This window comes from Giraffa tippelskirchi, chromosome 4 (genome assembly GCF_054371585.1).
Source record: "Giraffa tippelskirchi isolate mGirTip1 chromosome 4, T2T-mGirTip1v1.2.pri, whole genome shotgun sequence".
Lineage (NCBI taxonomy): Eukaryota > Metazoa > Chordata > Mammalia > Artiodactyla > Giraffidae > Giraffa > Giraffa tippelskirchi.
Genome location: NC_137278.1, coordinates 125,995,641 through 126,017,470, shown reverse-complemented (window position 1 = coordinate 126,017,470; position 21,830 = coordinate 125,995,641). Strand labels below are relative to the sequence as shown.

General features: G+C 40.0%; 1 protein-coding gene across 1 annotated transcript; it reads right to left on the bottom strand.

Annotated features, from left to right (window-relative positions):
• Positions 1-1,237: 1,237 nt before the first annotated feature.
• LOC145545642 (uncharacterized) lies at positions 1,238-8,793 on the bottom strand. The gene is made up of 3 exons (XM_081590486.1): positions 8,763-8,793; positions 7,037-7,920; positions 1,238-1,629 (listed from the first exon to the last, which is right to left on the bottom strand). The coding sequence occupies exons 1-3, from the start codon at positions 8,791-8,793 to the stop codon at positions 1,525-1,527; spliced, it is 1,020 nt and encodes a 339-aa protein (XP_081446612.1). The 3' UTR covers positions 1,238-1,524.
• Between the last annotated feature and the right edge of the window lie 13,037 nt (positions 8,794-21,830).

Genomic DNA, 21,830 nt, shown 5'->3' with positions numbered 1-21,830 from the left:
TATTTGTGATGCTACAACTGTGAACTCAAATGAAGTTGACAGTGAACTGGAACCCTCAAAGAGTCTTAACAGGAAACCACAGGGGTGGATCTGTGATAAGATTATTGATACTGTAGGCCAGATAGTGCCACCTCTGTTAAATTCTGATACTATTCCTCTTGAGGACAGTAAGCAAAATTCACAAGATGCCAGCAGAGTTTCCCTAAAGTTCCCACAAGCCTTTTGAGCTCAAAATGTGAAACAAATTTGGGGCAACTTAGAAATGTAAATATTGTTGCAACCTGGGAAGTTAATTCATCTTATTTTTCATACTGGACCTCAGCTCTCAAGTGTCTCTTGTGTCCCAACACTTACTCTGTACCGCACTTTAACCTGGCAAAAAAAAAAAAAGGGAAAGCATCAAAATATTCACCTTGGCATGTCTCACATGATCTTATTTATATCAACTCGTTCTCTTGTTTACAGGCAAAGGTTCCTAAGTAAAGTGTCATTTTTATTTCCTTTATATAGAGAGAGATACAGAGGGAGAGAAACTGCTATGAATGTTATAGTTAGCTGACAGTCTTCTAGTGCTATACCTTGGGAATTCACCACAGCATTTATGTTATAGCCTCATCCTCCCTGCGGAGAAGGCAATGGCAACCCACTCCAGTACTCTTGCCTGGAAAATCCCATGGACGGAGAAGCCTGGTAGGCTGCAGTCCATGGGGTCCCGAAGAGTCAGACATGACTGAAGCAGCTGAGCAGCAGCAGTAGCATCCTCCCTGAACTGCTCCCCATCAAGACTGAGCACAGCTCTGGTATTAGAGCCAGGCTATGCCCACCCAAATGGGGAACCCTTCAAATGGTCAGTCTTTGTTCGGAGGCTCCTCATTGGTCTAGCCAAGACTTCTCAGAGCTGAATGGCAGCTCTTTCTTGTTTCATGGGTAGCAGAACTGCCTCAGTGTGAGGGCACTCCTGGCCTCCTGCCTCCTCTTTCTTTTTTTCTTTATAGCTATTTTCCCCAACAAATCTCTTGATGTCTACTTTTCCATGGACGTGAACTGACCAGTCACATGTATTTCCAGATGTTTAGCATCCCTGGCCTTACCCACAAATGCTGGTGGCACTGTCCCCATTTTGAGGTAACTAATGACACCTTCACAGATTGCCAAAATGCTTCTATTGAGAACCACTCAAGAACATAGTCATCAAGATCACAAAACTTTAGCTCAAAGAACTGTTCAGGTAAAACAATTATGAAACAGAAAAGTTTAATGATATCCTCTGTTCCTTTTCTCCCTCTCCTACAGTGCCTTCACCTCCTTTTCATTTTCTAATCTCTCAACTGAAACTGATAAACTTGAATAGTGGGGTTTTAAGGACCAAAGAGGCTGTACAGCCACAGAATTTAGAAAAAAATTTAGGAAATGACCACCTTCTGAAACTGAAGCTAAAGAGAAAAATCAGTTATGACAGATGAAATTAGCTCCTGTGTAAGTAATCTGCTCTTGAAATTGGCTGCAGAAGTATTGCTTTTGTGATTATAATGCTTTCCAAATTTCCATCAAGTCACAAGGATATAGTCTCGGGAAGACATTCTTGGAATGTGGAGGGATTGTGGAGTAGTCAGTAGTAGGTAGCACCATCTGAAAAAGATCCACAAATTTTAGTGTAGTTGACAAGTCTGTAGCAGAGATCATTTTCACTTTTAATTCAATAAATATTCACCTAATTATTTATTGCCTACTATGCCCCAAGTATTATATATTAAGCACAGAACATACAATAGTAAACAGAACATGATTTTTCTGTTTTTGTTTGTTTGCAAAGTTGCTTCAGTCATGTCCAACTCTTTGCGACCCTGTGGACCATAGTTTGCTATGCACAGAACATACAATAGTAAACAGAACATGATTTTTCTGTTTTTGTTTGTTTGCAAAGTTGCTCAGTCATGTCCGACTCTTTGCGACCCTGTGAACTGCAGCCCACCAGGCTCCTCCATCCATGGGATTCTCCAGGCAAGAATACTGGAGTGGGTTGCCATGCTCTTCTCCAGGGGACCTTCCCCACCCAGGGATTGAACCTGGGTCTCTTACATCTCCTGCACTGGCAGGCGGGTTCTTTACTACTAGCACCACCTGGAAAGCCCCATGGTCCTTCCCCCCAAAGAACTTATTATCTTGAGAATGCATTCTCAATGGGCATAAAACCTTCCATATTACAGTGGTTTGTGGCCTTCCAGTACATAAACAGGTATATAGGATATCTGTGGTTTAAGATCTCATAGGGGATGGGAGTAAAATTAGTGTAAAAATGCCTAAAATGGCTTCTTAGGTCATTCATGAAACTAAAGTTAACCTGATGTAAAGGAGGAAAAAGAGAAAAAAATGAATAAGATGAGAGAAAACAAGAAGGAAAAGTAGCATGATGAAAGAGAAATAGGAAAGAAGAGACGAGAAAATAAGGTATGCGAAATTTTAAGAATACAAAAATAGTTCTGTCTACCACTGAGCCATATGACACACAACTTCTTTTCCTTGACATTCTGAAATACAAGCTTATTCCTCTACGTTATTTCTGGCTTTGGCAACAAAGCATTAAATGTGAAAAGCAATACTGGAATGCCTGCTTTTCATCAAAAGAATTCCCATATCCGAAATCACTCATTCTTAATCAAATATTCCACAGGTCCTCACTTCTCTCATTTAAAATTTAAACTTAAAAAACTATTTTCTATTAGGTTCCTAAGGACCCTGTTATTCCACTTCTGTACATGTAATGTGAACTTTGTTAGCTCCATGATTATCAAACCCTTCATTATTATAGCCATTATTTCTTTCATTTATCTGCCACAGTAGACAAAGACATTTGTTGTCACTTGATAGCTTATCAAGCTTCTCTGTAGTTTGGATTTACCCCTCTGGACCATATCCTTTCCTTTGTTCTGAATATGGGTGCACCAAACAACCTTATGATTACTAGTTATATTTTTTGGATATCTTGATATAAGGAAGAAAGCTACCTTACTAGCAGACATTGGTATTTCAGTTAATAGACTCATCTTTACTAGCACTTTAAAATATTTATATATATATTTTATTGTGATATAACTAACAAGGACTTCCCAGGTGGCTCAGTTGTAAAGAATCCACCTGCCAAGCAGGAGACACAGGTTTGATCCTTGAATCGGGAAGATCCCTTGGAGAAGGAATGGCAACCCACTCCAATATTCTTGCCTGGAAAATCCCATGGACAGAGGGGCCTGATGGGCTACAGTCTATGATGTTGCAAAGATTTGGACACAACTGATCACGTACATGTGTGCAGCATTCCATTGTCTAGATGTACCAGTTTATCAGTTCACCTGTTGAAGGATATCTTGGTTGCTTCCAAATGTTAGCAATTATGAATAAAGCTGCTAAAAAATATGTGTGCAGGTTTTAATGTGAACATAAGTTTCCCATTGTTTTGGATAAATACCAGGAAGTGCAATTGCTGGATCATATGGTAAGAGTTTGTTTTCTAAGAAAACAAACTGTCCTCCAGTCCGCCAAACTGTCCTCCAAAGAGTTTCTACCATTTTGCATTCCCATCAGCAATGAATGAGAGTATCTGTTGCTCCACATCCTTGCCAACATTTGGTGTTAACAGTATTCTGAATTCTAATTCTAACACCATTCTAATAGGTGTGTAGAAGTATCTCATTGTTCTAGTTTGCATTTCATGATGATTTATGATGTGGAACATCTTTTCATATACTTATTTCCTATCTGTTTATCTTCCTTGTTGAAGTGTTTGTTAAGGTTTTTGGCTGATTTTAAACTCAGATTATCTTCTTATTATTAAATTTTAAATGTTCTTTGTATATTTTGGATAATAGTCCTTTATCAGGTGCATCTTTTGTGAATATTTTCTCCAGTCTGTGGGTTGTTTTCTAATTTTCTTGACATTGTCTTTTGCAGAGCATAGTTTTTAATTTTAATGAAGTCCAATTTATCAATTATCTCTTTCATGGATGATGTCTGGTGTTTTATCTAAAAAGGCATCACCAGTTACAAAATAAATGAATCATGGGGATGGAATGCATAGTATGGGGAATATACTCCAGAATATTGTACTAACTTTTGTGTGGTGACAGATGGTAACTAGATTTATTACGGTGATCATTTTGTAATGTATAGAAATACTGAATCACTATGTTGTGCATCTAGAACTAACACAAGTGTTGTAGGTTAATTATACTTAAATATGTAAATAAAATTTTAAAAGGACATCACTATACTCAAAGTTATCTAGGTTTTCTCCTATGTTATCTTTTAGGAGTTTTATAGTTTTGTGTTTCACATTTAGGTCTGTAATTAGAGTTAATTTTTGTTAAGGGTATAAGGTTTGTGTCCAGAATATTTTTGCATGCAGATGTCCAGTTGTTCTAGCAGCATTTGTTTAAGTGACTATCTGCTCCATTGTGTTGCTTTTGCTTATTTTGTCAAAGATTGATTTAATTTATGGGTGTCTGTTTCTGGGCTGCCTATTTTGTTGCATTGATCTATTTGTCTATTATTTTACTAATACCACAGTATCTCTATTACTGTAGCTTTAGTCCTTCAACTTTGTTCTCGACATTTCATTTTGGTTTGATAACTGTATGTATACTTGTGTAACTGTAGCAAAATATAGATCCTTTCTGTTACTCCTGAAAGTTCTCTTATATCCGCCTTGCCATTGCCCTCTCCAGCCAACTTATGATGCCAGATTAGTATTGTCTTTCTTGGATTTCACATAAATAGAACCATATAGCACACACTCTACTGTGCCTGGCTTCTTCTTTTTACTAAGATATCTGTGAGATTTATCCATGTTGTTAGGCATACTGGCAATTTGTTTTTATGGCTGTGTTGTATTCTATTGTATGGGGCTTCCCAGGTGGCACTAGTGGTAAAGAACCTGCCTGCCAATGCAGGAGACATGAGACGTGGGTTCAATCTCTGGGTAAGATCCCCAGGAGGAGAAAATGGCAACCCACTCCAGTATTCTTGCCTGGAGAGTCCCATGGGCAGAGGAGCCTGGTGGGTTACAGTCCATAGGGTCTGAGTCAGACAGAGACACGACTGAAGCGACTTTGCATGCAAGCACATGCATTCTATTGTATAAATATATGATTTGCTTATCTATGCTCCTGTTGATGTACATTTGAGTTGTTTCTAGTTTTTAGTTATTATGAATTAGGTTGCTTTAAACTTTGTCTTTTTGTGAATATGTATTTTCATTTCTCTTTGATAACTATCTAAAACTGATACTGCTGGGTCATGAATAGGTTAGATGAATATTTAACTATAAACAAACTGCCGAGCAGTTTTTCAAAGTGTTTTTACTATTATACACTCACAACAGCAATGTATGAATTCTAGCCGGTTCAAATTCTAATCTTTGTGTTATTATTAGACTTTGATTTTAGTGCATGTAATGCAATCTCATCATGGTTTTCATTTGCATTTCCCTAATGATGCTAAACTGTACTCTGCTTTTTAGGGGTAAAAAGAAACTTACGTGCTATGGGCAGATTTTCATATAAATAAAAGAGATTTACATCATCATTTTTAGCAGCTCAGGGGTTTTTCACTGTATGTAAGTACTATCATATATTTAACTAGTGTCCTAGTGATGGTACTTAACACTGTTTCTAGAAGCATATACTATAAAAAAGGGAGTGAGGAACATCTTTGTAAATGTTTTATTTTCTTTAGCGTGTATGACGAGAACATGAGATTGCTGGGGTAAAGGCTAATGCTTATGTTAAATTTTGATAAATATTGGTGTGCCAATTTCAATTTCACACCAATAATGCATGCCAGTAATTGCATCCCCATCCCACTGTGTACACTGACAAAAAGGATGTTTGCAACTTGAACATCTTTTCATTCGTTAATTAGATGTTTTTCTTGGTTTAAGAAAGTCCTATTGATATCCTTTGCCAATTTTATTGTGTTGTTTTAAAATTGATATTCTATGAGCTTTTTGTGTATTAGGAATCTTTTTCCTTCTTTTTTCACATGATACACATTGATTTTCCATTGGTTATTATTTGTATGTAGATTACAATCTTTATGTGGTTAATTTTTATCAATTTTTTCTTTTATGGTTTCTGGTTCTTGCTTCATACTTAGAAAAGGCCTTTCTCAACTCAGGATTATTTTAGTTTCCTCAATTTTCTTGTAGTATTTTTATGGTTTCATTCTTTAAATTCTTGATTCATCTGGTATTTAACAAATATAATAGTTGAATAGCCTGTCCCCAATGTTTAGTCATTCCTCAGATTATCCTTTTCCCACTGACCAATGATTTGTAACATACAGTTTATTGATACCACTGAGACTTCTGGAGTCAGACTGACTGTCTTCATCAATCACCAGTAAAGGCTCTGGGTAATGTTGTAAAATCAAGATAATAATAATTCCATCTATCTTACAGAGAGTGAAATAAGATAATCTGAAAAAGGACTCCAGTAGTTGACATGTAATTGTTCAGAGGATGTGAACTACTATTATTGATGTGTACACAGCAGTTCATTTATGGATTCTGTATTTTGTTCCTTGATATATCTCTCACATCTATGTGATCCATTAACATCCATTACCTATCTCTCAGTCCCATCTAATGACTCCTCTTTCCTCATTTTCACAAAAAGGGTCCTAATTTCAGTTGCCTTTCTAATCATAACTAGAGCTCGAAAATGTTAACCTTGGGGAGGGGATAAGCTGTGCTACACAGGGTCGTCACAATTAAAACCCAAGCTCGGCGGCATCGGAAGGGGGAAAGCAGGCTGCCCATTCCTCCTACCTCCTGTTCTGAAAGGCTGAAGTCCTACCTTATTTCAGCCCTTGGCCTATAACTGACATTCTCAAAACCTAGAATTTGTCTTCCAACTCTAATTTACCACCTAGAGACAAACCGTTCACAGCGTTACCCCAGTGGGCCCTGAACTTGAGGTGGTGACACGTTTTGAGATTTGGTGCGGGCGGCGAGGGGGACTGGCGCCTGGGGCCCGGTTCTGACCTGGCCGTTTCCTCCAGGCAGGCTGCGCCGGCTCCCCACTCGTGGGCGGAGGCCCCATGGCCGACGTAAGGCAGCGACTTCGAGACTCCCTATATCAGCACGGTCCGGCACGAAGGCAGGCGGCGGTGGCGCCAGGACCACCACCCGAGCCCTCAGACAGGAAAAAATGTGTGAAGAGCGGGGCCGAGCGCACAAGCGGGAAGCTGGAGGAAAGACCCGGAGACGCTGCGTGGGGAGGAGGCGAAGGAGCGCGGCTTCCCGCTCAATTGCGCGCTTCACTCTGGCTCCCTGAAGCAAGTGCCAGCCCCGGACTGTGCGTTCCCTTCGCCTCTGGGGATCTTGGCGACCCCCAGAGGCCTCTCCGGGCGCCGCCCGGGCCTGGCGTTCCCGCGGTGATTGTCCGCAGCTCCCGCCTCGGGCCGCTCGTCTCCTCCCTCTAACGGCCTCCGGCCGCGGTCGGCGTCCGCGGCGGAGGGTGACGTCGGCGTGGGGGCGGGACTTCCTGCTTCGCGCGCCCTTGGGTCTCGTTACGGAGCCCGCTCCGTGGGGTTTGAGGGGCGGCGGGCCCGGGGTGCCTTCCTGGCCGGACTTCGGCGCCGGCCCCGCACCCCTGAGAAGGCCGGTCCGCCGAGGAGGAGCGGGGCTTTTTTCCATCGCCGCCGGCGCCCTCTCTGCCTTTGGAGCTCTCCCGGGATACCCCACATTTCCCTGGGGTCGGGAGCCCGAGTGGCGCGCTCGGCTGTCCGGCTCCTGCTCTTCAGCCTGTGCCACGAGCTGCAGCCGAGACCTCGTCAGACGTGACGGGCTGGGCCGGCAACCCGCGTGCGGGACCGCCTCCCGTGGCCCCAATACCCCGGCGGGAAGAGAGCTGGGAGAGTATCCGCCTGGCGAGTGCGGCCAGAACACCGGTCACTTTTCTGTGCGCACGTTGCAAGGACCGTGTGTGAGTCTGGTAGGTAACGCTGTCTTGTCCGTGGCTTGGAATACTCATGGCTTTTTTCTTCACAACTTGCCCTTGAGTTCTTCTTTTGTAATTTTTCTCGTGGAGCAGTTGGAGAGGGTGTTAGAAAAGTAAGCTGGGAGAATATTCTGTAGCCGATTGACTGCACGTGAAACTCTTTATGGGGCTTTTGGATGTACTCTGGCGTGGTGCTCGTGTAGCCCGTTTAAAACCTGACTAAACGTGTGATACATCTAGTTTCGCTTGCGAAAAAAAAATTATGCTACCGTTTTCGTTGACCCTGAAGACAATTCTAACAGTGATGTTGGCTGTCATTACAGAGATAACGTTAGAATATGTGAGTGCATCCTGGGCTTTAATTTTGATATGCCCTCAGTGTCCAAATTTTGACCAAAATAAACGGGCACTTGGCTTTTAAAATGCCCCTTCCAAGTATTTTAAAAGCCTCTGGTCACAAAAGTTGTAATGATGAAACTGTCTCAGTAAAATCTTGAAGATGTCTAGGATAACAAGAAACTTGTTCATAGTTTCTCATATATAGTATATAGTTCATACTGTGTTCAGACTGTGAGCATAAAATACTTGAGTAGATCTAAAACTGAGTAGGTTGTTAAAGCATTGCTTCTGTTACCAAGCAACATCTCTTGTAAACAAGTCTAATGCTCAACTAGAATATAATTAAATGTATGTATCCTACAATTATCTGGATTCAGAATTTTCTAAATTCAGGGGTTCAGTCTGTAGGTGGTTGCAGTTCATACTCACCTTTTGTATTGAGCTGCGATTTCAAACTCATTTTGTTTAGAATTATTAGATTGCTTTAAATTTCAGAGTTGTGTAGAACTCTCCAGAGAGTTAAAAATGAATTTGAGTTACAACCTTTGGTTTTTTGGGACATAGTAAGTCAGATGTTCCCCTTTGAGCATTTTCTAACCAGGTGAAGTGTGGTTGTATTTAGAAATTTTATCAAGTAGTAGAGTAATACCAATTTAGGGTAACAGCATTCGGAGATTGAAACACTAACTGCCCACAGGTGGTTTTTAAACCTTGGTTTAGCCGATAATCTCACTCTTCTTCCACTCATTGAACCCTTAATGATATAATTTGTTTGGCAAGTAAGGTGTACCTGGGAGATACCGTGGATTTGGTTCCAGACCACTGCAGTAAAGCGAGTCACATAAATTTTTTGTTTTTATTTTTCAGTGCATATAAAAGTTGTGTTTACACTCTACTGTAGTCTATTAAGGGTGCAGTGTGCATTATGTCTAAAAATATGCATATCTTAATTAAAAAAAATACTTAATTGCTAAAAAGTATTGACCATTGTCTGGCAGTGCAGAGTTGCCACAAACCTACAATATGTAAAAAAAAAAATGCACTGTTTGTGAAGTGCAATACCATGAAGCGCAATAAAATGAATTATGCTGGTAGGTAGTTTTTAGACCACTTTTGGGGTGATATTTGGCGGGTTACTGCCAATTATGTAAGAAAGGTGAGAACATCTGAGACACTGAGAGTGAATGACTTCTTTGAAGTCTTGACTATTAGTGATGGGAATTGGAACTTTAAGTTTTATTTACATCATGCCCTGACTATTTCAAAAATCTGTGGACTTCGTTTTAGTCCTTTCCCTCTTTGCTTTCCTGTATACTGATGTTGAAGTAATGAAATTGTCAAGAATTGGGCAAGATAAGCAAAGGAGAAAAATTCAGAATGACTCATGCATGCTGTGTGATAAAATCCTTAGTAATCAGAAGTCAGCATTTTGTCATGGGAAGTTATAATTTAAGAAGCCTAGAAGAATGAAATCTTAACAGGTTAGTGAATGGTCAGAGTTCTTTGTATGTGTGGTGTTTTCTAGGTGCTGTCTCTGCCTAAAGTAAATGAGTTTTATTTTAACTTTGTCATACATAATGTATTAGGCTCAGCAAGTAATTTTCTTAAGTTGTCTAATCTGTGTAAAAATGTTCAGAAGTATACTCTTTCCTGTTGACTGAAGTTCACGTTTCTTATCTGAACTCTTCATAATTTCATCACACTCTGCCTTTTCAAGCTTATGTTCTGTATAGAAAAGCTATCCTCTGACCAGACCATCCTCTAACCCTACTATGTGCTTTCTCCTTTCCTTACCAGTCTTCGTGTCTTTCTCCCTGCCTGACCTGATTTCTTTCCTTTCCTGAAATCTAAATAGTACGCTCTCTATAAAGTTGAGCCCTTAGGGAGGAAAAATTCTCTACCCTGTTAGGGTCTCTGGCCAGGCCTAATAATTAAATTGATATAGATTAAATTGATATAGTAGAACAGCATACAAGTTAAAAAAAATTTTTTTTTCATGTACACAGAGAATGAAGACTGGAAAAAGTGACCAGAGCAGGAAGTTTTTATGAATCTTCCTTGACTTACAGTGCTGTTACCTCCCCTATCATAAGCTGATGCGTTTAATATACCTAACCTACCCAATTATATCATACCTTAGTCTACCCTACCTTAAACATGCTCAGAGCACTTATATGAGCCTACAAGTTTGGGCAAAATCATCTAACATGCATCCTATTTTATAATAAAGTGTTGATTATCTCATGTAACTTACTGAATACTATACTGAAAGTAAAAGATAGAATGGTTTTATGGGTCCAGAACGGTTGGAAGTGTATCAGTTGTTTACCTTCTTGATTGCTGGGAGCTGCAGCTCACTGCTGCAGCTGCCCAGAATCATGAGAGAGAGGGCTGTACTGCATATCACAGGCTGGCAAAAGATCAAAGTTAAAAATTCGAAGTGCGGTTTCTACTGAATGTGAATTGAAAGTGAAAGGTGAAAGTGTTAGTGGCTCAGTTGTGTCCAACTGTGACCCCCATGGACTGTAGCCAGCCAGGCTCCTCTGTCCATGGAATTCTCCAGGCAACAGTACTGGAGTAGGTGGCCATTTATTTCTCCAGGAGATCTTCCCGACCCAGGGATTGAACTCAGGTCTGCATTGCAGGCAAGCTCTTTACCACCTGAACCAGTGAATTGCTTTTGCACTATTGTGAAGTCAAAAAGGTCCTAAGTTAGAGATGGTCTATATCTTTTAGACAAAGAAACTAATTTGTGAAAAATTGACAAAACAAAGAGTTTTGGGCTAGGAGGAGCAAATTGGAGAAATGACCAGGAAGATAACGGTTAGTTTAACAAGTTGGTACAAATTCCTTGGTTTTGATTCATTCACTGTCTCTGATGATAAGAATGTCTTCCTTCCTCCTGGTACAGGGAGGGCACCTTTCACATGGGAGTTTTATCTCCTGCCTTCTGGAAGAAAAAGGACGGTCTGAGTGCTTCTGTTGCATCTGCTGTTTCTCAGGTGCCTTTAACTCCGTCACTATACCAAAGGGGCAGATTTTGTGGTAACATGTACTGCACTCCACCTCTGAAGTCCTGCAGAATGTATTTATCAGTCCTGCTCACTTGAAACTTTATATTGTATTGTTATAACATTTCTGTGTATCTCTTAACCTTCCTAACTATAGATGATAAGCTCTTTAGGGGCAGAACATCAGATCTCAGTAAACTGTATCCTTAGTCTTTTCCAAATAGGAATTGCTGAATAAATGTTTATTAGAGATGAGGAATGTGTATTTGTACTCCTCCTATAGTGTAGTGCAAGTAAACAAAAATCTTTTGAGAGTAACTGAGGGAGAAGGGCAACTATCAGCCATAAGAAAGGGGATTAAAAAGAGGGGATTCAACTGGAATTGGAGGTAAAGTTTCTGTTCCTAGAAAGTATGAATAGTTGAGAATTTCCCATGACAGTATTAGCTGTAAGGACTCCCTTAGGAATGCTGGCACTATTTCCCTAGTGGTCTTGGGAGTTTGGTCAGTTTCCTGGTTCTTCTTTAGTAGAATCTGGGTTTAAAAAAAATAATTCCCCCACTCCCTTTCCTTCCTTTCTTCTTCCCTGCTTCTTCCATTCCTCTCTTCCTGTTTGCTCATTTTGCCCCTTTCCATTTTGCTTTTTACCAAGTAAAGACTTAATTTATGAAATTATGTTAGTATTTTCATTTGGCCCTCATAAATTAACAGTTCTCTTAAGTTTTATATTTTTCTATCAGGACTGCCTCTCTGGGTTCTGGAATGATCATGACTCTGTAGTCTAGCACTATTTTTTTTTTTTTTTAAAGCTTAACTGAGCTATAATCTGGAAAGAAATTAAAGCCATGAAGTGCCCAGTTATTTGTTTTCTGTATATTGTAACTTCAAATCACTTTTGGGTTAAAATTCATGGAGTTAGGAAGAACCTAAACCTAGCTATTCTCTTTTGGAAAGCATTTATCACTCTCGAGGTAGATCTTCAAGTAAATTCTAGGTATTTTAATAGTTTTGCTGTAAATCTTCTATCTGATGCTTATGACAAAGAGTCGTTTCAGTTAAAGGTGTTAGAAAGTTGAGTCTCAGAGTACTTTTGTAAATCTTGGTTTGTTTCAGTTGCTTTTTAGTGAGCCGGCTGTCTTAGCTTCTGAGTTGTTGCCCAGTAACACGATTGCGGTCGAGCATAGCAACCACTGGCAACGTTAGCTTTGGGCTACAGGGATTTTCCCAATGAAGTTGCAGTGCCTATCTCTAGTGTTCACATTCAGTGTGTTTTTCTCAACTGAATCACATTAAGGAAGACAAACTGAAATTACATATGATATAATTATGTATTTTTCTTTTAGTACTGACAAATCATAGCTTTCATGTTTTCCACATAGAGATGCAAGATAAATATATATTGACTTGCATGTGAAGAACATGTGAAAAGACTGGTTCAATTAAAGATTAGTCTATTCTAGACAGAAAAAACTGGTAAATAATAATTAATATCAGAGTTCTCTACAACTGATATAGCCAGCCAGAGCAGGAATGGATGAAGTTGAAATGGTTCTTCTTTAGATAACATTTTAATATTACTTCTAGAGGTTCATTGAGAGGGTAGATCAATAAGCATGAACTGATAGGCACCCTGATTTTGTGGGAAGAGAATTATGACTCAGGCGACCATAGCTTGACTAAGTCACTTAACCTTTCTTGGCCTATTTTCTCATTTGAAAAAATAAATTCCCAAAGATTTCTTTTAAGAAATTATATCCTTCCAATTTAAAGCAAATCTTATTTCTTCTGTTCATTGGTTTAGTCAGTATTTGAGTGCCCATTATGTGTCTTTCACTGTGCCAAATGCCAGAGTACCAGGTTGTGAATAAGACATAGTCTCAAGCAGCTGTGGTGGGAGAAATGGATAATTATTTGTAATATAAATACAGTAAATAAATAAGGATGTGTTCAAATGGCAACCCACTCCAGTATCTTTGCCTGGAAAATTCCATGGACGAAGGAGCCTGTACAGTCCATGGGGTCGCAAAGAGTTGGACATGACTGAGCGACTTCACTCACTGGGGGCATGTAGGGAGGACAGCTGACCTAGAACTGCAGACATGACACACTGTGATGGAGGAATGCCTTCGTTTGAATTATGTAAGAGTGTACAAAGAAATATTCAGCGTGGCCTGGAGGGAGTTAATCAGTCAAGGAAAACAGGAGTTTCTCTGAATTGGAGAGATAGGGTCAGAAATTGGCAGCCATGGTAGTAGTTAAGATCCTGGGTGTAGACAGGGGCTGGTGAACATCAGCATGTAATGAGAAGGTAGAGTGAAAGAATAGGGAGCAAAACCAGAGAAGGGTAGAGTTTTGGAATCCAAGGAGGGAATGTGTATCACATTTACTTTATTGTTTAAATGGAAGTTGCTAATCAAGAAACATAGTGTAGCTCTGTAAATGTAAACTCATCAATGCAAAGATGATCTCTACAAAGATCTGAAGTTGCAAATGGGGATAAGTCTTTGGTTAGCATCATATCAGAGAGGAGGAAGTATATGTTTTGGGGCCTGAATCCTGAGATTGAAAATTAAAATCTTGGCTCTACCACTTATACTAACTGCTTGGCTTTTTGGGAAAGTTATTTTAGGGTCCTCAAAAGGTCCAAAAAGAAGTTATTTTAGAGTCCTCAGTGTCTTCATGTGTAAAATGATAACTTTTTTTTTTTATCTGCAAGAGTCACATGGATTAAAAGATATATGTTGTAATGCCTGACTCAGTTACAGTGGGCACTTATTAAATGTTAGCTTTTATCCGTTCCACTGTTACAGACTCTTCTAAACACTTTTCTTTTCTGCCTGTTCTCCCCACTCCTCCACCTTCATCATAATCCTTCAAGATCCGCCAGCAGTCCTGCCTTTTCCTTGATACCTTTCTTTACAGATGGTAATTCCAAATTTTCTATAATGAAATGAACATATTCTTGTATCCCTTAGAACTTTCTTATCCTTTTATTATTAACTTTAGGAGATTTTATTGACTCACATATAAGAAGTCCACAGATAGGTGATTCTAGGATTGTCAAATCAGTGGCTCAGCGACATCATTAAGAACCTGGATTCTTTCTTTTTTGCTTAGCTAATTGAACTTAGGCTTGATTACAGAAGTCCAATCATCACATTTTCTAAAGTTCGAAAGACATAACTTCTCTACCCAATTGTAAGCATACAATTCATTGTTTTTTGGTACATTTGTAGAGTTGTACAACCATCATCACATTTTCATTAAACTCCCCCTACCCATTTCTCTCAGACTTGTTTGCAGTCAATCCACTGCCTAACCTACTTCCACAAACCAATCACCTGCTTTCTCTATACATTGGTCTTTTCTCCACATTTCATATAAATGGAATAAAAAATACATAGATAAATGTCTTTGGTATCTGACTTCTTTCACTTAATATTTTTGAAGTTCATCTGTGTAGCATGTATCAGTATTTTGTTCTTTTTTTATTGTTTTCATATAAGTGTTCACATTCATTCATCAGTTGGTGGACGTTTTGGATGTTTTCATTTTTCCACTATTGTGGATAATGCTCCCATGAATGTGTGCATAAATGTTTGGGTGAACACATGTTTTCATTTCTCTTGGGTAGAGTCCTTGGAGTGGAATTGCTGAGACATATGGTAAGTTTGTAGGGTATATTTGGTCTTTGTCCCTAATTGCTGACACAGAGCTCCTAAAACCTTTGGAATTCCCTGAGTGATATTCTTTTGTTACTCTTTTTTAATATATATATATATATATAATTGAAGTATAGTTGACTTACAGTGTTGCAGGTGAACAACAAGATGATTCAGTTACACACATATATTATTTTTGAAATTATTTTCCATTATAGGTTGTTCTAAGATATTGACTATAGTCCCCTGTGCTATACAGTAAACCTTTGTTGCTTTGTTGTTGTTCAGTCGCTAAGTCATGTCCAACTCTTTCCAGTTCCATGAACTGCAGCATGCCAGGCTTTCTTGTCCTTCACTGTCTCCCTGCGTTTGCTCAAACTCATGTCCATTGAGTCAGTTATGCCATCCAACCATCTCATCCTCTGTCACTCCCTTCTCCTCTTGCCCTCAATCTTTGCCAGCATCAGGATCTTTTCCAGGGAATTGGCTCTTTGCTTTAGGTAGCCAAAGTATTGGAGCACCAGCCTCAGTCCTTCCAATGAATATTCAGAGTTGATTTCATTTAGGATGGACTGGTTTGATCTTGCAGTCCAAGGAGCTCTCAAGAGTCTTCTCTAACACCACAGTTTGAAAGCATCAGTTCTTTGGCGTTCAGCCTTTTTTATGGTCCAACTCTCAAATCCATACATGACTAGTGGAAAAACCATAGCTTTGACTATATGGATCTTTGTCAGCAAAGTGATATCTCTGCTTTTTAATACACTTATCTAGGTTTGTCATAGCTTTTCTTCCAGGGAGCAAGCGTCTTTTAATTTCTTGGCTGCATCCACCATCCACATTGATTTTGGAGTTCAAGAAAATAAACTCTGTCAGTGTTTCCACTTTTCCACCATCTGTTTGCCATGAAGTGTTGGGACCGTGATCTTAGTTTTTTGAATGTGGAATTTTAAGCCAGCTTTTTCACTCTCTTCTTTTACCTTCATCAAGAGGCTCTTCAGTTCTTCTTCATTTTCTGCCATAAGGGTGGTGTCATCTTCATATCTGAGGTTGTTGGTATTTCTCCTGGTAGTCTTGATTCCAGCTTGAGCTTCATCCAGCCCAGCATTTTGCATGATGTATTCTGCATATAAGCTAAATAAGCATGGTGACAGTATACAGCCTTGATGTATACCTTTCCCAGTTTTGAACCAGTCCATTGTTCCATGTCTGGTTCTATCAGTTGCTTCTTGATGTACATACAGGTTTCTCAGGAGGCAGGTAAGGTGGTCTAGTAATTCCATCTCTTTAAGGATTTTCCACAGTATGTTGTGATCCACACAGTTTGTTGCTTGTTGCATATCCCTTTTTTTTTTAGTTAGAAATCTGGCATTCTATTCATACTGAATCAAACAAATGGAATCAAAATGTCATAAATTTTTTAGTTAGGCAAAAATTCATAAGTTTTCTAAAATATATATGTTATAAATATTATTTATATTTACGTATACAAAAGCTTTTCTATTTATACTTGATAAAGGCTTGAGAAAGAACATAAAAAAAGGGTGGAGAAATTAAAAAACAAACTAAATGAAATGGGAGCACTGAATATGAAATAGAAAAAGTGAAACAAACTAGATAAAAGTAAAAGATCATCATATAGTCTAGTTGTTTTTAAACATGGCTGCTCATTAGACACATATCTGTCTGGAGCTTTGGGGAAAAAGCAATTCCTCAGCATTTGTATTTTTCAGAAAAATTCCAAAATAATTCTCATATGCATCTGGATTTTAGAAAGTGATTACAGGTTTTTCTATTAAATGGTAATTTTGGTGGTATAGAGTTCTAGTACTTTTCTGTTGACCGATCATGATACAATGGTATTAAGTGAATAATAGTTAACATAGTCATAATAGTGAAAGATGTTTATCAATTTTCACACTCAAGAGCAAGACAAAAAATAAAAGATAATTGCAAGCCATAATGGGAACATGATTAACCTAACAGTATAAAATAATTACATACAATTTGGGGTGTCAAGCAGAGTGATGTGTTAAGTAGAAGTGCATATGTGCACATGTTTTCATCTGCCCAGCCAGTCTGTGTCTTTTGGTTGGTGCATTTAATCCATTTACATTTAAGGTGATTATCAATATGTATGATCCTGTTACCATTTGCTTAATTGTTTTGGGTTTACTTTCTGTAGGTCTTTTCCTTGTCTTTTGTTTTCTGTTTAGAGATACTCCTTTAGCATTTGTTGTAAAGCTGGTTTGGTGCTGCTGAATTCTCTAAGCTTCTGCTTGTCTGGAAAGCTTTTGATTTCTTCATCAAATATGAATGAGAGTCTTTCTGGGTAAAGTGTTTGTGGTTGTAGGTTCTTTCCTTTCATCACTTTAAATATATCATGCTATTCCCTCCTGGCTTGTAGAGTTTCTGTTGAGAAATCAGCTGATAGCCTGATGGGCGTTCCTATTTATGTTACTTGTTGTTTTTCCATTGTTGCTTGTAATATTTTATCTTTGTCTTTAATTTTTGTCAATTTGATTATTATCTGTCTAGGTGTGTTCTTCCTCGCATTTATCCTGCCTGGGACTCTCTGTGCTTCTTGGACTTAGTTGACTATTTCCTTTCCCATGTTAGGGAATTTTTCAGCTATTCCCTCTTCAAATATTTTCTCAGATTCTTTCTGTCTCTCTTCTCCTTCTGGGACCCCTATGGTGCATTTAATGTTGTCCCAGAGGTCTCTTCAGTTCAGTTCAGTTCAGTTCAGTTGCTCAGTCATGTCCGACTCTCTGCGACCCCATGAATTGCAGCACACCAGGCCTCTCTGTCCATCAGCAACTCCCGGAGTCTACCCAAACCCATGTTCATCGAGTCGGTGATGCCATCCAACCATCTCATCCTCTGTCGTCCCCTTCTCCTCCCGCTCCCAATCCTACCCAGCATTAGGGTCTTTTCCAATGAGTCAACCCTTCGCATGAGGTGGCCAAAGTATTGGAGTTTCAGCTTCAACATCAGACCTTCCAATGAACACCCAGGATTGATCTCTTTTAGGATGGATTGATTGGATCTCCTTGCAGTCCAAGGGATTCTCAAGAGTCTTCTCCAACACCACAGTTCAAAAGCATCAATTCTTCGGCACTCAGCTTTCTTCACTGTCCAACTCTCACATCCATACATGACCACTGGAAAAACCATAGCCTTGACTAGACGGACTTTTGTTGGCAAAGTAATGTCTCTGCATTTAAATATGCTATCTAGGTTGGCCATAACCTTCCTTCCAAGTAGTAAGCATCTTTTAATTTCATGGCTGCAGTCACCACCAGCAGTGATTCTGGAGCCCAAAAAAATAAAGTCTGACACTGTTTCCACTGTTTCCCCATCTATTTCCCATGGAGTGATGGGACCAGATGCCATGATCTTAGTTTTCTGAATGTTGAGCTTGAAGCCAACTTTTTCACTCTCCTCCTTCACCTTCATCAAGAGGCTCTTTAGTTCTTCTTCACTCTCTGCCATAAGGGTGGTGTCATCCGCATATCTGAGGTTATTGATATTTCTCCCGGCAATCTTGATTCCAGGTTGTGTTTCCTCCAGCCCAGCGTTTCTCATGATGTACTCTGCATATAAGTTAAATAAGCAGGATGACAATACACAGCCTTGACGTACTCCTCCTATTTGGAATCAGTCTCTTGTTCCATGTCCAGTTCTAACTGTTGCTTCCTGACCTGCATACAGGTTTCTCAAGAGGCAGGTCAGGTGGTCTGGTATTCCCATCTCTTTCAGAATTTTCCACAGTTTATTGTGATCCATACAGTCAAAGGCTTTGGCATAGTCAATAAAGCAGAAATAGATGTTTTTCTGGAACTCTCTTGCTTTTTCGATGATCCATCGGATGTTGGCAATTTGATCTCTGCTTCCTCTGCCTTTTCTAAAACCAGCTTGAACATCTGGAAGTTCACGGTTCACGTATTGCTGAAGCCTGGCTTGGAGAATTTTGAGCATGACTTTACTAGCGTTTGAGATGAGTGCAATTGTGTGGTAGCTTGAGCATTCTTTGGCTTTGCCTTTCTTTGGGATTGGGACGAAAACTGTCCTTTTCCAGTCCTGTGGCCACTGCTGAGTTTTCCAAATTTGCTGGCATATCGTGTGCAGCACTTTCACAGCATCACCTTTGAGGATTTGAAATAGCTCAACTGGAATTCCATCACCTCCACTAGCTTTGTTCGTAGTGATGCTTTCTAAGGCCCACTTGACTTCACATTCCAGGATGTCTTAGACTATCTTAATTTCTTTACATTCTTTTTTCTATATTCTGATCTGCAGAAGTGATTACTACCATTTTGTCCTCCAGGTCATTTATCTGTTCTTCTGCTATTGATTCCTTCTAGAGTATTATTCATCTCTGTTTGTTCTTTAGTTCTTACAGGTCTTTGGTAAACATTTCTAGCATCTTCTCCATTGTTTTTTCAAGATACTGGGTCATCCTCACTATCATCATTCTGAGTTTTTTTCTGGAAGGTTGCCTATCTCCACTTGATTTAGTTGTTTTTCTGGGATTTTATCTTGTCCCTTCATCTGGGACATAACTTTCTGCTTTTTATCCCGATTAACTTTCTGTAATGTGGTTTTGTTTTAGTCACTGTGGGATTGTGGTTCTTCTTCCTTCTTCTGTCTGCCCTCTCTCTGATGGAGGAGTCTAAGAGGCTTGTGTAAATGGAAGGGACTGGTGGTCGAAAAACTGGGTCTTGCTCTGGTGGACAGGGCCTTGCTCGGTAATCTATAATGCAGATTATCTGCTGATGGGTGGGGTTGTGCTTCCTCCTTGGTAGTTGTTGGACTTGAGTGACCCAGCCCTGGGACCTATGGGCTCTATGGTAGGGTTAATGGCGACCTCCAGAAGAGTTTATGCCAAGGAGGGGCCTTCCCAGACTGCTGCTACCAGTGCCGTGTCCCTGTGGTGAGCCCCTGCCGACCCATGCCTCCACAGGAGACCCTCCAACACTAGCAGGTAGGTTTGGTTCAGTCCCCTGTGGGGTCATTCCTCTGGGTCTTGGTGTGCACAAGATTTTGTTTGTGTCCTCCAAGGCTGGAGTCTCTGTTTCCCTCAGCCCTGTGGAATTCCTATAATCAAATCGCACTCGCTTTCAAGGTCAGATTCCCTTGGGATTCCCAGTCCTTTTATAAGATTCCCCAGGCTGGGGAGCCTGACATGGAGTTTAGAACCTTCACAAGTTCACAGTGGGAGAACTTCTTTGGTATTATTGTTCTCCAGTTTTGTGGGTCACCTATCTGGTGGGTATGGGATTTGATTTTATGGTGATTGTGCCTCTCCTTCTGTCTCTCTTTGGCTTCTTTTTTTGTCTTTGGACTTGGGGTATCTTTTTTGGTGGGTTCCAGTATTGTTCTGTTGATGGTTGTTCAACAGCTAATTGCGATTTTGGTGCTCTTGCAGGAGGAGATGCGCACGTGTCCTTCTATTACACCATCTTGAACCAGAGACCCATTTTTTTGTTATTCTTAATGAGCCCCTTTTGATCACACCTAAGTTTATGCCAATGTGGTGGTTTAGAAGGGGTCCTTAGATCCTCAGAAGGGACAGGTCACCAGAAAGACCATGTGATGAGACCATTGAGATTTTCAGCCTTACCCACTAACTTCTGGGAAGAAGGAAGGGAGACTAGACTTCTATAAAAACTCTTGAACAATGCAATTCTGAGAGTGTCTCAGTTGCTGAATATAGTGCTGAAAGAGTGGCTTTCCCCGAGGGCAGAAGCTCTGTGCCTCTTTCCCCATACTTTGCACCATGCAACCTTTGCATAGGCTGCTCCTGAGTTGTATCCTTTATAATTAAGCAGTAGTAGTAAATTGTTTTCTTGAGTTTTGTGAGCCATTTTAGCAAATTATCAAACCTGAGGAGAGAGTCATGGAACTCGTGACTTTCAAATGGTTGGTCAGAAGTATAGGTGGCAACCTGGGACTTACGACTGGTGTCTAAAGTGGGAGCACCACCTGGACTGAGCCCTTAAACTGTGGGGTCTGCACTACTTCTGGGTAGTTACTGTCAGGATTGAATTAAATTTTAGAACTCTGAAGTTGGTGAATTGGTTGATGGGAAGAAACTCTACAGAAGTGTTCTAACAACGGTTCAGAATGTGTTTTGTGTGTGTGTGTGTGTGTAAAATTTATTTATTATTTTTGGCTGCTCTGGGTCTTCATTGCTGTGTGAAGGCTTTCTCTAGTTACAGTGACTGGGGGCTACTCTCTAATTGTGGTATGCTGGCTTCTCATTGTGGTGGCTTCTCTTGTTAGGGAGCAATGGCTTAGCTGCCCCTGGGCATGCTCCTGGGAATCTTCCAGGAGCAGGAATCAAACCCGTGTCCCCTGCATTGGTAGACAGATTCTTAACCACTGGACCAACAAGGAAGTCCCCAGAATTTATTTTTAATCTTTTCGGAAACTGCCAAATTTTGTTTTCGAAAGTGACCAGTTACATTCCCATCAAAAATGTACAAGGGTTCCAGTTTCTCCACATTCTCATCAACACTTGGTATCATCTGTCTTTTTTATTATAGCCATTCCACTGAGTAACTGCTGCTGCCAATCAGTAGAGACTCCTGATTTTAACTTACATTTCCCTAAATGCAAATGATGTTAAGTTTTTCATGTGCTTCTGTGCTAGTCACTCAGTCGAGTCTGACTCTTTGTGACCCTTTGGATTGCAGCCTGCCAGTCTCCTCTGTTCATGGGATATTTCAGGAAAGAATACTGGAGTGGGTTGCCATTTCCTTCTCTAGGGGATCTTCTGATCCAGGGATTGAACCTGCGTTTCCTGTGTCTCCTGCATTGCAG